The sequence below is a fragment of the Salvelinus alpinus genome, chromosome 10 (assembly GCF_045679555.1).
Source record: "Salvelinus alpinus chromosome 10, SLU_Salpinus.1, whole genome shotgun sequence".
NCBI lineage: Eukaryota > Metazoa > Chordata > Actinopteri > Salmoniformes > Salmonidae > Salvelinus > Salvelinus alpinus.
Window position 1 is genome coordinate 21,892,846 of NC_092095.1, and position 18,465 is coordinate 21,911,310.

At 41.9% G+C, this 18,465-nt stretch overlaps 1 protein-coding gene across 5 annotated transcripts in view; it reads right to left on the reverse strand.

The window, feature by feature from the left end:
* The window catches only part of LOC139531721 (A-type potassium channel modulatory protein DPP6-like), a 341,641-nt gene that overhangs the window by 206,059 nt on the left and 117,117 nt on the right, over positions 1 to 18,465 (reverse strand). Inside the window, exon 1 of one of the 5 annotated variants that reach the window (XM_071328430.1) lies at positions 9,635 to 10,053. The exons of 3 other annotated variants lie outside the window; for them this stretch is intronic. In XM_071328430.1, the coding sequence (XP_071184531.1) occupies positions 9,635 to 9,784 (150 nt within the window). In that variant the 5' untranslated portion in view covers positions 9,785 to 10,053. One more of the 5 variants, XM_071328429.1, reaches the window with a different exon arrangement.

Consider the following 18,465-nt stretch of genomic DNA (forward strand, 5'->3'; position numbering starts at 1 on the left):
CAGTAACTGGACTTAATTACTATAACTCTACTAACCGAATATACTAATACTTTTTCAATTGGATTACACTGTAATGATTTTATTGTAAGGGAAACGAAAATAGGCTGTAACCCTACGTTTTTTCTAGGACTTTGTAGAATTATTTTAAAAAACATACCCTTGACTATATTTAAACAAATAACTATTGTTGTTAATTTTTTTACTTGATATATCATGCAGTAACCAAAAAAAGTGTTAAACAAAATAAAATATATTTTATATTTGAGATTCTTCAATGTAGCCACCCTTTGCCTTGATGACAACACTTTTTTTGGTTACTACATGGTTCCATATGTGTCATTTCATAGTTTTGATGTATTCTACAATGTAGAAAATAGTAAAAATAAAGAAAAATCCTGAGTAGGTGTGTCCAAACTTTTGACTGGTACCGTACCTCGCAAAGCAACTGCCCTCTATCCCTCTCGATCATGCATTCTTCTGTCTCTTCTCTCCCACTCCATGTCTGCCCCACACAGACCGAACAAGTAGGCACGCAATGGATTATGATCATTGTACTTAATTACCACATTTTCTGCACTAATGTAACATAGACGCTGGGAGTTGAGAAGCAGGGGGTAAGTTTAATATAACAAGAAACATGGACCGATATAATGTAGGAGTAGCGTCTAGACATGAACAACAGAAAACAATACTGCCTGGGGAATGAACCTAAGGGAGTGCCAGCTAAAGGGGAGGTAACGGAGTCCAGGTGTGCCTAATGATGAAGAGCAGGTGCGCGTAATTATGAATGGCAGGTGCGTGTAATGAGGCAAACTACAACTCCCTACTACATCGCACAGTTCAGGCCTGATCCAATTTCTCTCTAGAGAAACTGAGCATTGAGCTCAGAGAAAGAAAAATAACTAAATGGAATTCAAATAATTGAACCGATGTAGGCCAAGTTGTTTAAAAAGTTAAAAATAACCGACATTTCGGTTAATCGCTCAGCACTACTAGCGATTAGCATTAGTGGCTAACAAGATTTATTTTAGCCACAACTTGCTATGAAAAGATAAACTACCAGACAGTAGATACACAAACTAGTAGATTCATTACAGAACACTTGTGAAAAGCAGTATGTCACCTATATGTTGTTGCATCTATCTGACCATGCAAACTGCTGTGAACCGCAAGAAAGTGCTCGTGACTCCATGTTGGAGAAACTGCTCTCTCCTTGAGTGACAGGGGGCAGGGCTTGGTGTGCGAAGGAGCATGCAGCAGGAGGAGAGGGAGAAAGATGACTCAAGTAGCAAGCCGAATAAACTATAAAAACGGACATTACCGCAGCCGGCCGTGACCGGGAGGTCCGTGGGGCGACGCACAATTGGCATAGCGTCGTCCGGGCTAGGGAGGGTTTGGCCAGGAGGGATATCCTTGTCTCATCTCGCTCCAGCGACTCCTGTGGCGGGCCGGGCGCAGTGCGCGCTAACCAAGGGGGCCAGGTACACAGTGTTTCCTCCGACACATTGGTGCGGCTGGCTTCCGGGTTGGAGGCGCGCTGTGTTAAGAAGCAGTGCGGCTTGGTTGGGTTGTGCTTTGGAGGACGCATGGCTTTCGACCTTCGTCTCTCCCGAGCCCGTACGGGAGTTGTAGCGATGAGACAAGATAGTAATTACTAGCGATTGGATACCACGTAAATTGGGGAGAAAATGGGATTACATTTTATTTATTTTTTTAATAAAAAAAATACGGACATTACACGTGCTGGAGTTGCATATCATATTTAACAAACCAAACATTGAAGTACTGTTAAAGTAAAAACACAAACCAGTATGTGCATAAATACTGGTTTATAGTAAAATACGGTACCACCACCCAGCTGGGTGAACGTTGCACGAGCGTTGAATGAATGACACACTTTTTTACCCACACTGAGCGCATAAACAAATGAGCCCATTTCTGCCCTAACTATACATTGTGAATACATTAAGAACATTAATATGAACTCCCCTCCATGTTTTTGTTGGTCACATGACCCCCTTTTGCCGCCTTGATTGGTCCGAAATATTGCTTAGTGAGAAGTGTCCTGTTATGGAGCTTTAACCTGATTTGGTTAACGGAACGTGTGCTTGTGATAAATAAAGCATAGGTCTGCTTCACACCTCGGTCACCACATGCATAATCCATTACAGGGGAGAATGGTGTGCACTTGCATGTCATATGGAATCAACAAGAAAGGGGTCTACTGATGTATGACATTATAAACTGGGTGGTTCGAGCCCTGAACGCTGATTGGCTGACAGCCGTGGTATATCAGACCGTATACCATTGGTATGACAAAACATTTATTTTTACTGCGCAAATTACTTTGGTAACCAGTTTATAACAGCAATAAGGCACCTCTGGGGTTTGTGGTATATGGCCAATATACCACGGCTAAGGCCTGTATCCAGGCACTCCTCGTTGTGTCGCTATGCCCTTAGTCGTGGTATATACACCACACCCCCCCGGGCCTTACTGCTGAATTAGAACCACTAGAAAACACCACATAGACAAGTTTTTATGTAAGGCCTGTAACACTGTACAATACATAGGCTACTATATATATATATATATATATATATATATATATATATATATATATACATCACCCTAAAACAGATTGTTTTGGATCTGCTAATAGATGTGTACTGTGAATTTGAACTTCTGGGACTATCCCATTGGTTCTATTGTGCAGTGCTTAATTTGTAAATTGAGAGGTACCGAAACAAAAAGTGAGCCGAGAGGGGGGTGACTGAGGTACTGGAACGCATTTTGCGTGCTGTCATAGAATAATTGATCCGGGAATAATTGCCCTTTTATAAATGCATTTCATGCAATTCTACATCATTTTAGATGACTGGAGACTTTAGCTAAATATTTTTTAACACCTCACAAATGGTGAGGTATATTTGGAAGTTTATAACATACTGTATTTGGTAGCCTACAGACAGATTAATATTCACTTTTCAGCAGAATCCATTTGCTTTCCAACAGGTGTTTTCCCGTGATTGTATTTCAAATATTGCAAAAGGGCAGTTTTGGCAGCATGCTGTTCATTGACAGATTTGTCACACGTTCCCGACTGTAGGCATGCCTTGTTATTGGGATACACACAATCCACAGCTAGGCTATTTATTTGAAATAAGCTATTGATCCTCTGTGGTTAAAATATAGGCCTCCTCCTGGTGTAGTATTCTGAATTATTTCATTTCTTTCTGAACAGACAGCAGTAATTTTATAAATTAGGCAAATGCATTTCAATTTATCAGGGGTACTGCGGCACTTCCAGCACGCTTCCCGCGGCTATGATTCTATAAGGAAATACATGATGAAGTGCAACGCTGGACAGATGAGAGTTGCAGGCTCGTGTCTAGCAGAGAGGGAGAGAGATCATGGAAAGTGAGTCTCATTCTAGTTCTGAGAGAGATACAGGCGCGCTTCTCTCTCACCAGAGCAATTGTCACGCGTTGGTCTATACAGGCTACAATGTTGACCAAACCATAAACCCGGGCCGGCCCAACACGAATCAATTCTTTGAATATCAGGCACATTTTCACATTACAGAGGAGGCAACTTGAATTAACTCAGATTTTATTTTACATTGCAAACAGTGAAAATAATTGTTCATGCCACGAGAGGTACCAGATACTGGCAAATGGGTTATGGAACGAAACAGTCCAAAACTGAGAGCACAGCCATTGCTCCAACTCAAGTTGAGCGAATTGCATTTGACAGAAAACAAAGTATGTTGCCTGCTCATCATACTATGACTGGATATCTACATTGCTGCAGTGCTCTGCATTATGTCCAATTATAAAAGGGTGTAAAGTACTAAAATGTGCAGATTTCTGGTTGAATGCGCCCAATGCCCACCATTCCCTAGTGCAACACAATGGCAGACCGACAACAGTGTGCCAGTGCCAGCTGTGTTGCACTTCATCTCTTCCATCTTGTGTAGCAGGAGAGCCTGGAGCCCACCCACCCACCCACACCCACACACACACACACACACACACACACACACACACACACACACACACACACACACACACACACACACACACACACACACACACACACACACACACACACACAGCCCCAAAGCCCATGATGATGTGACAGATGCTGCAACAGTCCTGGCTGCCTGGCGCCAGCTCAACTTTCTGCCTATAGCCGAAAGACTCTATCATCCCAGTGAAATCATCAGTCTTATTTCGAAGCGACATCACTGCAGCTATCCAACACTAGCTCTCCATTAGGAGTAGATGGACAATAAAGTATTCAAGTCTTAAAGCTTAAGTCATCATTTGGACATGGGATCAATTCCATTCGAACTCAGTCAAGTCGAGAGTTGAAGTGGAATTGATTGAGGGCACTCATTCACACTCTGACCACTGAGATCATAGATGGAGAATGGGAACGGGAAATGGGTTCTATTTTACTGTGTTGTGTTTTTGCATAATGCTTTTTCCACCTGAGTAAGGCACATGTCAACCCTGGGCATTACAGAGAGGAATACGCTCTAAATATGCTGCCACAGTAACAATATAATAGATAAAACTGATCCGAATATATATTTACTGCTTACCATTTTATTGCCATTTTGCATATTCATTTATGTTTTCATAAAACCCTAAAATAATTAAATTCTCTCTTGGTTGAGGTTTTAAAAGGGCATGCAAAGGGCTTGAGCCTTGATAATCTATAAACATCTCTAAGTGTGTGTGTGTGTGTGTGTGTGTGTGTGTGTGTGTGTGTGTGTGTGTGTGTGTGTGTGTGTGTGTGTGTGTGTGTGTGTGTGTGTTTGTTTATTCCTTTGCTATTTTTCCTCATCTTTCTTTCTCTCAGGCCAGTGTGAGAAAAGACTAGAACGTATGTAGACTTTCAGATACAATTTTTTCAAGGACCAACAACTGATAAGTAGGGCCAGGAGTTTCTTTCCCTTGACCAGTTGATGCCCATACTAAAGAAAGCACACACAGTAGGAAAACCCCCAGGGACCCTAAAGGATGAGGCCAGAATTAGGGAGAGGCATTTGATTTGATTCCAATGAGCCTTTTCACCACGCAGAGAATTAGCAGCATCAGAGAGGATTATAGTGTGAAGGCAGCACTATGTATCGACAAAATAGGATTTTCTCACCAGAGGATAGACTGGAGCCCAATGACGACATAATTCAATGTTTTAAAGGGATGAGGGGGCACACAAAAAGTATGAGAAGACAGAGTAGGATGAGAAAAATACAGTTGCAAAACTTCTTGCTGCGGTTTGCCCTACTGAACAGGACCCAAGAAAAGATTGAAAAGTGTCAGGGCAATGGCAGGGCAATGCCTCAATCTCCCTCAACGGTGGAGGTTCCATAGGAGGGTCAGTCGGTATGCTTCTCATCACACATGGATTTGTCCTTTTCACTTGGACAGCTTGATCTGAATGGCACTGCAGCCCTCTTTTCATTACAGTCACATGACTGGACTGACTCCTGCCAGGGCAGATGCCTTTAAACTAAAGGTCATACACAAGCACAGATCTAGGATCAGCTTTCCTGCCTACACCATTAGAAGGTAAAAGTGCAAATCTGACCATAGATCAGATCCTGAAAATGTCACTTTCAGAGATTTCACTTTTCAACCTGCCCTTTCAGAAAACAATTTCAAAACGGTTCTGCTGTGGCCATCTTGATCTAGTGATGTCATCTTCTTAAAGTGAAATCCATAGAATCTAGGGCTGGGAATTGCCAGGGACCTCATGATACGATGTATCACCATACTTAGGTGCAGTTATGATATGTATTGCAATTCTCATGATTCTATATGTATTGCAATTAGATACTGTGATTTTATTGCTCACCATATATCTGCTGCAGAGAGACAAGAGAGAGCCATGAAAAGCAACTTTGGGTCCTGTATTACTATTGTAATTATTAGAACAAGTTTTGATCAGTCATGGAAATAAAAGTGCTGAAAACCAATTGGCTCAGTATTTAAAAATAAGCTGGAGAACAAGCTATGCAGGAGGTGAAGGTGCTGCCAACTAGAGCACAAATAATATTGCGATATTGTCAAAAATAATACTGTGATATGTCTTCTGAAATAATATCCCGAAATGTAACTATCGATTTTTCCACCCATCACTAATAGAAAGTGCATTATTGGAAGGAGAGGCTTGAACCAACATCAGAACCCCCCCCCCCCCCACACACACACACACACACACATGTACAGTTTTACCACTTCTATTCATTGCCTATCATTCATCAATGTGTGTACTGAATTGTAATCACACTAGAACTACCTGAGTCAACAAACACAAAGAAACCACCATTGGCCAATGAGTCAATCTCATGAAATACTGTATGCATGCAAACCTCAACCCGTGTTTTACACAGCACACCACTCATTAGTACAATCAGCTTGAATGGCCAGCCACTCACAAACCTGACAGGGGAATGTTAAACGACTAGCTGTAAATAGTGATCATCTCAATAAAACGACAAGCCATAGTGGTTCACAGTTTTGTCAAGGTAAACCGATGGTGTAAATAAATAATTTAGCAAAACCCACTTCCACTGAAAACATGAGATATGGTTGGAGGACATGGTGTGAAAAAGTACTCAAAGATGCACAACAGCATGGATCAAGTTAGCATGATAAAACTAGAACTTTTGGAACAGAGTCAAAAACAATGGCAAGGAACATCACAAATAGCAACAGCAAAATGTTGACATATTTTGTTGGGATTGCAGTTTGGTAAATAAAGAAGTAAATAAATAAATAAAAGCAGTGCAGTGTTCATCTTATCAACCTGATAGGATAGACCATAGCTAACGTGGCTGTTTAGAGGTTGAGATACATAGGGCTATAATTCATCTACACTATATATATATATATACAAAACTATGTGGACACCCCTTCAAATTAGTGGATTTGGCTATTTCAGCCACAGCCATTACTGACAGGTGTATAAAAGCGAGCACACAGCCATGCAATCTCCATAGACAAACATTGGCAGTAGAATGGCCTCACTGAAGAGCTCAGTGACTTTCAACATCACACCGCCATAAGATGCCACCTTTCCAACAAGTCAGTTCGTCAAATGTCTGCCCTGCTAGAGCTGCCCCGGTCAGCTGTATGTGCTGTTATTGTGAAGTGGAAATGTCTAGGCTTGTGTGGTAGGCCACACAAGCTCACAGAACGGGACTGCCGAGTGCTGAAGCCCATAGCGCTGTCCACGGTTGCAACACTCACTACCGAGTTCCAAACTGCCTATGGAAGCAAAATCAGCACAATAACTGTTTGTCGGGAGCTTCATGAAATGGATTTCCATGGCCGAGCAGCCGCACACAAGCCTAAGATCACCATACACAATGCCAAGCGTCGGCTGGAGTGGTGTAAAGCTCGTCGCCATTGGACTCTGGAGCAGTGGAAACGTTCTCTGGTGTGATGGATCACGCTTCACCATCTGGCAGTCCGACAGACAAATCTGGGTTTGGCGCATGCCAGGAGAACGCTACCTGCCCGAGTGCCAACTGTAAAGTTTGGTGGAGGAGGAATAATGGTCTGAGGCTGTTTTTTCATGGTTCGTGCTAGGCCCCTTAGTTAAAATGATGGGATATCTTAACGCTACAGCATACAATTACATTCTAGACGATTCTGTGCTTCCAACTTTGTGGCAACAGTTTGGGGAAGGCCCTTTCCTGTTTCAGCATGACAATGCACCTGTGCACAAAGCGAGGTCTATACTCAAAAGGTTTGTCGAGATCGGTGTGGAAGAACTTGACTGGCCTGCACAGAGCCCTGACCTCAACCACATCGAACACCTTTGGGATGAATTGGAACGCGCCGACTACGAGCCAGGCCTAATCGCTCAACATCAGTGCCCGACCTCACCAATGTTCTTGTGGCTGAATGGAAGCAAGTCCCTACAGCAATGTTCCAACATCTAGTGGAAAGCCTTCCCAGAAGAGTGGGGGCTGTTATTGCAGCAAAGGGGGGACCAACTCCATTTTAATGCCCATGTTTTTGGAATGAGATGTTCTACGAGCAGGTGTCCACATACTTTTGCTTATGTATTGTATATTTCCTCGGCTATGTGACCAACATTTCAGCACCTTGGATAGTGGATGAGAGTAGAGCGAATAACGTTTTCAGCACCTTGGACAGCGAAATCAACACTGAACTGGAGCACAATGTGGAGCCAGATGGGGTTATTGAGCACCACGGGCAGTGAAACGGAGCGGGTCTTGGCGATACGATGCTTTATAGGCCTTACGTGACTTTTTTTCCCACAAACTTTGAAAAGTTCATCAATTGTGGAAATGTAAAACAATTTTAACGAGCTAAAGCGATCCGACGACAGACTTCGAATGGTTGTCATTGATATCACAAATCCTGGTGGTTTACATCAATAAGACTGTGAAATTGAATAAGCATAGCACAGGCCTACTACTCATTTATCTAGGTCTATCGTGCAGTAGTTAAAACCTGACTGTTCCTGTGTATTTCCATCACATCTCAACATCACATTATTTTCAAGAGAAAAAAACAGACAGGACGCTGCGCAAAACTTCACGCGGTAAAATGCTGAAACTGTGCCGCCATGTTCGCAAATAAAAACCCCTGGCCGAATCTAATTACACCAGCCCCGATATAATTTTGTGCGCGCCATCTGTCAGCTAAATAACGTAGGCAATTTTGGACCGAGATACTCGCCCACAAACAGCTGAAGAATGTTCATTAGCGGCAGTTCAATAAAGAACAGACAGTAATATTCAACTCGGACAGTAACTACCGTCTGACCACATACATGACAGTAACCGAGAAACTGCACGGAAACGCCCTCTTCCAATAACTGTACACAATTACGCAGAGCCGGTTTCATACTGACACGTTTCCTTTGACGTGATATATCGTCGGTCATTTGATGAACTGAGTATATAGCCTATGTATACAAGACATATAATAAAGTAATGTAAAACCACTCTTCTCTTCTGAATAAAAATGTCATGACGACAGTGAGTTATGCACGCGGGGATAATAATTTAATATCTGCTGCATGCATAACCCCCTGCCGCCATGACATTTTGATTGGATGCGCACAAGGGAGCCTGGCTAAAGAGGGAGGGATGCAGAGGGGCGAAATGTGTTTCTTACATCATCTTCTTCGTCCCCACATGCGCTTCTCTGTTGTTGGCATTGGAAACGGGGCCGTACGTCTTGACAGAAGCGCGGGATCTTCACGGTATTCTCGTCTTCAACTGTTTGCCCGCCGAGTAGGTGGCTAGCTTCAGGTGGGTTGGGGAAAGATCTATTGGTGTTGATCTTGCCCGTGAACCTCTGATACATCGAAGCCATGATTCCATATGGGGGAAAAGACCCTACAGCATGTCAATAGGGAAACTGTGAAGGGATGTCGTCTAATTGACGCGGTGTTAGTTTAAAACTTATATATAGGCACGGGTATCCTTTTTAGTCTCGGAATCAGTGCCCCGAACAAGCAGACAAAATTATTGTGAAATTATATATTCGATTATATATTGTCCCATTTCAGGTTTGTAGGATAGTCAATCATACAGATAGGTCCAAAAGGAACGAGCCAAAATTAGTTGAGGTCTTACTCTGAATTCACAGCACGTAGTTTCATCCTTCAAACCGTTTGGGGAATAGGGATCCTTTCGATTGCATTCGATGCATCCGCAATGTGGTTTCTGCACCCTCCAAACTTGGGCCGAAATAGATGATCGGTTGCGAAAAAAAATATGAATCATTTACAGCATACAAAGCGATGGTTATCCGAAGCTGAAAGAGAGAGTAGCTTCAATGCTTCCCTCTTTCTCTCTTTCGCTCTGCTGCATAAGAAGTGACCGCAGATAGCAAACTGTTCAAAGACTTCTCAATACCACATTACTCATTAGGCTACCTCTTAAATGAACGATGCCCTCGTGTTCTGTCCCACTTATCCAAGCGACAATATCTGAAAAAACAAACAAACACCAGAGCTATGTCAGCCCAAAACGAATTATCACCACTTTGCAGATTGCATGGGTACAAGGAATCTGTTTTCCGAGTTCATTATATTTTCCTCACCGTCTCCACCGGTGCTGAGTGCCATAGTACAAGAGTGCCCCCCTGTGGCGAAACGGCAGGTGAGATAAAGGTTATGAAAGTCGAAAAAATGTATAAAACGGTTATATTGTCACTCGATTCGGTTAATAAAGTTATATTACTGTGTAAACTTAGTATTCTAAAACGATAGAAAATCAGTTATAAGGACAGTAAAAATACACACAACTGTGGGCATGCACAATTGATAGCCATGTGCCACAAAGGCATTTACACCACATCATATCAAATAAATCAAAGAAATCTTTGGCCGAGTTACAATAACTTCACTTGGATATTAATAGTCAGTATGTATTGCCTACAGTATTAGGACCGGGGTACTATCAACTATTTAGATGCCATTCTAAGAAATACACACAGCAAGCAGCTGCAGCAGAGCATGGAGCATAATTCTATAGCCTAAGTGCCATGAAGCTTAAACTGCTATTCTGCCTAATGCTGCGACTGCAAAAGCTATTTCCTGAGCAGAGTTTTTAAGCTGATTTAGACTTGTATTGCCTCAAAGAGTCATTGGATACACAGAACATATCTCTGCGGGAACCTGGGAAAGACCAGAATCATCTTAAACTCATCCTAGCTGTCTCTATGGCATACGGAACACTCCAGGCAGGAGTTCCTAGAATAAGGGTATCTGCTCTGTGCTGGGGGTTTTGCATACACAAAGGGCTCTGTAAATGATACATGCTGCTACAACATACCTATGATGCATATGCAACAAGTGTTCAGATTCACCCAAAAATGTAAGTAATTAACGTATATTTGATAGGTTATTAGACAACACAGGTGGTACACTGTACATGGCACACACACACCTTCCCTGTGGGAGGGTGAGATGGGGAAAGGAGTGCTAGGCTTGGTGATATGGATAGGCTACACGGTAAATGTGATTACATTTTGAGCAGCAGTACCCTGCGGTGCAGTAGCTAAGGGTGGATATATTCTATCTCCTCCTCACATTCAACTAAATCCCTGGCTCTGTGGGGTTACGATTCAGCCATAGAGCTTAAAAAGAGGGCGTTGCTGCATCCAAGGCATGGTAGTTATCAAGGGAGAAGGGATTGGCCTATGTGCTGTGTTCTAGAGAGCCAACTAAAATCTCAATAGTAGACAGAGAATGGGCAGGGTCTTTCCAGTCATAGAACCATAGGGATACTTCTACAGCAAGACTCATGTCTAGTTACCATCACTCAGGAATTATGTCATAACAAGCTTAAGGTATTATCAAGTATTAATGACTTATTTAAATGAAAACAGAATGTAAAAGCAACAGTAGGCCCAACCCTTTATTCTTTAGGTTACTGTTGGGTGCAACATGTCTACAGCTATCCATTGATGGCATTTTCTATGTTCATGTTTAGAGTCAGGAGTACTATAACAGCAGTAGTTAAAAGCAAGGTCAGGTAGTGATGTCACTGTCTGTGACGCCGAATCAGAAACATGCACAGGACAAGGATGCTGCCACTGCCCGTGGTACAGAACTGCCACATCATGGAGTGTATTTGCCTCAGACAATAGCTTAACCTACTCTATGCACACCAGCCCATTGCCTGGGCAAACAGGACACATCCACGCCTCTTCATTATAGTCTGGTGGACAGGAAACAACAAGCAGTTTCCCAAAAACAAACCAACACTGGCACCTAGTGGATGGATAATGGTGTTTTTATGTACATTTACATTTCTTACTTTTCATTCCCGGTTGAAAAATATTCCCCCATATCCACCCACATACACTGATCAAAATTATAAATGCAACACGTAAAGTTTTGGTCCCATGTTTCATGAGCTGAAATAAAAGATTCCAGAAATGTTCTCTCAAATTTTGTGCACAAATTTGTTTACATCCCTGTTAGTGAGCACTTATCCTTAGCCAAAATAATCCATCCACCTGAGAGGTGTGGCATACCAAGAAGCAGATTAAACAGCATGATCATTACACAGGTGTACCTTGTGCTGGGGACAATAAAAGCTACACTAAAATGTGCAGTTTTGTGACACAACACAATGCCACAGATGTCTCAAGTGTTGAGGTAGAATGCAATAGGCATGCTGATTGCACGAATGTCCACCAGAGCTGTTGCCAGATAATTTAATGTTCATTACTCTACCATAAGCCACCTCCAATGTTGTTTTAGAGAATTTGACAGTATGTCCAATCGGCCTTGCAACCGCAGACTACGTGTATGGCGTCATTTGGGCGAGCAATTTGCTGATGTCAACGTTGTGAACAGAGTGCTCCATGGTGGCGGTGGGGTTATGGTATGGGCAGGCATAAGCTACGGACAACGAACACAATTGCATTTTATCTATGTCAATTTGAATGCACAGAGATACTGCGACGAGAGCCTGAGGTCTATTGTCATGTCATTCATCCCCCGCCATCACCTCAGTATCTCTACTTGCACACTCATCTTCTGCACATCTATCACTCCAGTGTTTAATTGCTATATTGTAATTATTTCGCCACTATGGCCTATTTATTGCCTTACCTCCTTTGTCCTACCTCATTTGCACATAGACTTTTTCTAGTGTATTATTGACTGTATGTTTGTTTATTCCATGTGTAACTGTGTTGTTGTTTGTGTTGCACTGCTTTGCTTTATTTTGGCCAGGTCGCAGTTGTAAATGAGAACTTGTTCTCAACTAGCCTACCTGGTGAAATAAAGGTGAAATAAATAAAAAATAATAATAAAATGTTTCAGCATGATAATGCACAGCCATATGTCACAAGGAACTGTACACAATTCCTGGAAGCCGAAAATGTCTCAGTTCTTCTATGGCCTGCATACTCACCAGACATGTCACCAATTGAGCATGTTTGGGAAGCTCTGGATCGACGTGTATGACAGCGCGTTCCAGTTCCCACCAATATCCATCAATTTAGCATGACCATTGAAGAGTGGGACAACATTCCACAGGCCACAATCAACAGTCTGATCAACTCTATACGGAGGAGATGTGAGGCAAATGGTGGTCACACCAGATACTGACAGGTTTTCTGATCCACGCCCTTACTTTTTTTAAGGTATCTGTGACCAACAGTTGCATATCTGTATTCCCAGTCATGTATTAGGGCCTAAATAATTTATTTAAATTGACTGATTTCCTTATACGAGTCACTGATAACTCAGTAAAATCTTTTAAATTGTTGCATTTATAGTTTTGTTCAGTATATTTTCCTCAATGTATCATCTATCAGTGACAGTGTACTACATGCAAATCTGATACATACACACATACAGAAAAACAGAGATTGGGGGAAACTTCATCATGCCCGGCAAGGTATTGTCCCTCTCCGTTCAATAGGAAGGATTTTTTCTGATTCCGCTCTGCATTATATGAGCTACACACATCAAGCCTACTGTCTCCCAAAGGAATGCAGCTATTCCAGACAGTAGCAGATTGGGGATCCATGTCTCCCAAACTGGGGATATGGAGGGATAAGGGCCCTGGCTCCTAGGGAGGTTAGGATATTGGGGGCCCTCATGCGTGGTGTTACCAAACAACCACTGTGTTCTAGTCAGCAGTGGCAGCTCTTTGACAGGTAATGGATGACTGACACACACAACTCAGGGTGGCCAATCACCCTGTTACCATGAATGACTGCACAAAGAAAGCCCAATGGTTAGATGAGAGATGGGTTCAATTCAATGTCATATTATATAAGACTACCAAATACAGAAATAAAATGAATTCAGTAATACAATGAACACTCAACAACGTTGACTATGGTCCTTACTGTGAGAGAGAAACTTCTTTCAATCCCAGTTGAAATTCATTGCGCAAGTTCTCTGTCCTTGTTAATAAGAAATTGGATAGGTCTACTGATTCCATTAACTGTGCATTTAAACATGGGAAAAAGCCAAATGTTTTCAGCCAAACACAATAACTGTGTATCCAAACAATTACTAAAACACCTACTCTACTCTAATACTGCCTGATTCAGAAAATAAGGCTCTATTATAGATGCACTGTTATAATTAGTAATTTCTCCCAATGGATGCTCTCTGCTGTCCGCAGTGAAACTCTTCTATTGGGTTTAATGAGTCAAAGATTGATGGTACAGAATATTATCACACTGCCGAGGGTGGGTTTCAGAAGGCTCATTCATTGTCTCCATCACCAGTGACGGACTCATTTGATTGCACCTGAAGGTACAGGGAGTATTGGTGTCTTCCCGGTAGGAGTATATTCTGTGAGTATTAGTGTCATTCGGAAAGTATTCAGACCCCTTCACTTTTTCCATATTTTGTTTCGTTACAGCCTTATTCTAAAATTGATTTAAATAAGACATTTTTCTCCTCATCAATCAACACACAATACCCCATAATGACAATGCAAAACAGGTATTTAGAATTTTTTGCTAATTTATTACTTTATTTACATAAGTACTCAGACCCTTTGCTATGAGACTCGGAATTGACCTCAGGTGCATCCTGTATCCACTGATCATCCCTGAGATGTTTCTACAACTTGATTGGAGTCCACCTGTGGTAAATTCAATTGATTTGACATGATTTGGAAAGGCACACACCTGTCTATATAAGGTCCCACAGTTGTCAGAGCAAAAACTAAGCCATGAGGTCGAAGGAATTGTCCATAGCGTCAAGGTACAGATCTGGGAAAGGGTACCAAAAACATTCTGCAGCTTTGAAGGTCCCCAAGAACACAGTGGCCTCCATCATTCTTAAGTGGAAAAAGTTTGGAACCACCAAGACTCTTTTTAGTGCTGGCTGCCCGGGTAAACTGAGCTACAGGAGGAGAAGGGCCTTGGTCATGGAGGTTACCAAGAACCCGATGGTCACTCGGACAGAGTTCCAGAGTTCCACTGTGGAGATGGGAAAACCTTCCAAAAGGACAACCGTCTCTGCAGCACTTCACCAATCAGGCCTTTATGGTTGAGTGGCCAGACGGAAGCCACTCCCCAGTAAAAGGCACATGACAGCCCTCTTGAAGTTTGCCAAAAGGCACCTAAAGGACTCTCAGTCTATGAGAAACAAGATTCTTTGGTCAAATGAAACCAAGACTGAACTCTTTGGCCTGAATGCCAAGCGTCACGTCTGGAGGAAACCAGGCACCGCTCATCACCTGGCCAATAACATCCCTATGGTGAAGCATGGTGGTGGCAGCATCATGCTGTGTGTGTTGTTTTTCAGTGGCAGGGACCGTGAGACTAGTCAGGTCGAGAGAAAGATGAACGGTGCAAAGTACAGAGAGATCCTTGATGAAAACCTGCTCCAGAGCGCTCAGGACCTCAGACTGGACCGAAGCTTCACCTTCCAACAGGACAACGACCCTAAGCACACAGCCAAGACAACGCATGAGTGGCTTCAGGGACAAGTGTCTGAATGTCCTTGAGTGGCCCAGCCAGAGCCCGGACTTGAACCCGATCGAACATCTCCGGAGAGACTTGAAAATAGCTGTGCAGCAACGCTCCCCATCCAACTTGACAGAGCTTGAGAGGATCTACAGAGAAGAATGGGAGAAACTACCCAAATACAGGTGTGCCAAGCTTGTAGTGTCATACCGAAGAAGACGTAAGGCTGTAATCATTGCCAAAGGTGCTTCAACAAAGTACTGAGTAAAGGGTCTGAATACTTATGTATATGTGATATCAGTTTTTTATTGTTAATAAATAAATGTCTAAAAACCTGTTTCTACTTTGTCATTATGGGGTATTGAGTGTAGATTGATGAGGGGAGAAAAAACAATTTCTTCCATTTTAGAATAAGGCTCTAACATAAAAAAAATCTGGAAAAAGTGAAGGGGACTGAATACTCTCCGAATGCACAGTATATAGTGAGTTTTAGTGTCATTACGGTAGCAGTATATATAGTGAATATTAGCATCTTTACGGTAGCAGTATATATTGTGAGTATTAGCGTCTTTACGGTAGCAGTTAATACAGTGAGTATTATTGTCTTTACGGTAGCAGTTTCTACAGCGAGTATTAGTGTCTTTACGGTCTTTATGGTAGCAGTTTATTCAGTGAGTATTAGTGTCTTTACGGTAGCAGTTAATACAGTGAGTATTATTGTCTTTACGGTAGCAGTTTCTACAGTGAGTATTAGTGTCTTTACGGTAGCAGTTTATACAGTGAGTAATGATGGCAGCAAAAAAAGTTAATTATAAGTAATAAAAGTGAAATTTCCTCAAAGGAAGTTCAAGGGAACTTGAGGAAAAGTATCAAAAGGGTTTGACCTGAAAAAAAAAACGATTGAAAGGGATGGAACAGGGTTTCTCAGCAGGGGAGAGAGAAGGAGCGACTGAGAGAAGGAGCGACAGAGAGGGAGAGAGAAAAAGCCCATGAATTTATCCTCTCGTCACATTTTCTCCACACCCCATCTCTCACTCAGTGTGCTGTCACACACCTCAACCTTTATTACTTGGCTTCAGATGTCGAGGATCAATACTGCCATTACCCAGGATATTTGGAACTGCTGTACACCCTGCGTTACAGTGGAAAAACTGAATTAGCCGCCGCAATCCTGATAGGGCCTGTTCCATGTCACCCCGTGAAGCTCCTGTGATGTTTCATGAACCTGACATGCTGTTGGAAATGTACCTGACAGAGTTGGCCACATTTATCTTCTCAGCAAGGGACAAATAAGTATAACGACTGTTTTGTGTGTGTGTGTGTGTGTGTGTGTGTGTGTGTGTGTGTGTGTGTGTGTGTGTTTTCAGAGTGTGTTTGGCCATCAGCAGAGGCTTGTTTGAATGACATATGGTAATTGAAAGTGCTGGAGCTTGACGATGTTGGTCTAAAAGCCAAACAGTGAAATTAATAGGTCCAGTCATTGTTTTTACCACAACCCCCACACACCTAGACCAATCAAAGGACAACACCGTTTGATTGACACCTCCATTTGCCCAATACCAGTATTCAGATTTCTAATGGAATAAAAACAGTACATCCATCATGAACTAAATCTTATAAATGACTAATCGGGGGAAAAGTTTCAATAAACAATTTTTGCCCACTGTGCAGTTTAATGATGGGTCAAAATCATGGCAAATTGAGTCCAATCCTTTTTAAAATGGCAAAGATAAATACCCAGGGAAAGTTAGACGACAGAAAGGGAAGGGGGTAGAAAGGGAGGGATTGTGTGTGGGGGGAAACATTGGAGAGCGAGATGTAGGTAATTTGCCAGCACAAGGATGGGAGAAAAATACATTTCCGTTATCTCCCACTATCCTATAAACAAACTAAAATGTTTCCAAAGAATAGCCACTTAAATAACTGTACAGATACGGTTTAAATTGTTCAAAGACGCTTTGTTCAGTTTTCCTTACTGAGCATATTAGGTTTGTCTACGACTAAAATAAATCTTGCTCGACCGAGAGTCGTCCTGTTCTTTCAACCAATCGATTGGTCTAATTGTTGAAAGTATTTTTCCATATATAGACAACTACACACTATGTGTTTGAATAAAACCAACTACATATGCACTGAGCTCGTCTGATGTTTTAAGCAGACTGTGTGATTAAGTAATTAAGACACACAAATGACTCAAGATCCCAATGGTCACACTGTTTAAAAAAATTACAGAGTGACTGGCCAATGTTGTCTCGCTCTCCTCAATACTGCAGCTCAAAGGCAGCACAGCAAGTGTTTATTGCGCTTTCATGCTGAAGCTGCTACTTCATTTCAGCCATTTTCTTTCTTAATTGTTTCTGACTGAAAAGTTATCGAAATCTCTAATTTGTTTAGGAAAAACATTCCCTACTCGCTCAAACATGTGAAACATGTAAGCATTGCATGCATGTGACCAATAGGGCCTGAGCTATAGCCTGTCATAATCACATCAATAAATTGGTTATAACAAACTCCGAACAGAGTAACACGTGACAGCAAAATGGATGCGGAGGACATGGAAAAGAAACCCGAAATTGGCGAATGTTTACTGGTTGCTCAGGAGGGAAAGGGGAAGTCAGATCTGTGGAAGACATTTGACTTAGTTGTGGAAACTACTGGAGATCATGAAAAAGAAGGGTATAGGAGCAATTGTTGAGTGAGTATTATGTGCCAAACAGTTGCTGTTAGATTACAATATAAAAAACATTTCTGACCATTTGGAACAGTATAAACAACACTAAATAAATAAGTGTACCAGAGAGTCTGTTCTAACGAGAAAAACATATAAAGCCTTTATTACAGCAGACTAAAAACAGTTGCATGCATTCATGAATTGTAGTTTATTTATTGTTTAGGCTAATTATTAAAAGCTCCCTTTGTTATTTAATTTTAAAACTAAAATGCTTGATTGCATTTCAAAGCATGAATGTCTCATTTGCTGTTTGATGGCATGAACAAATGAATGATTGAT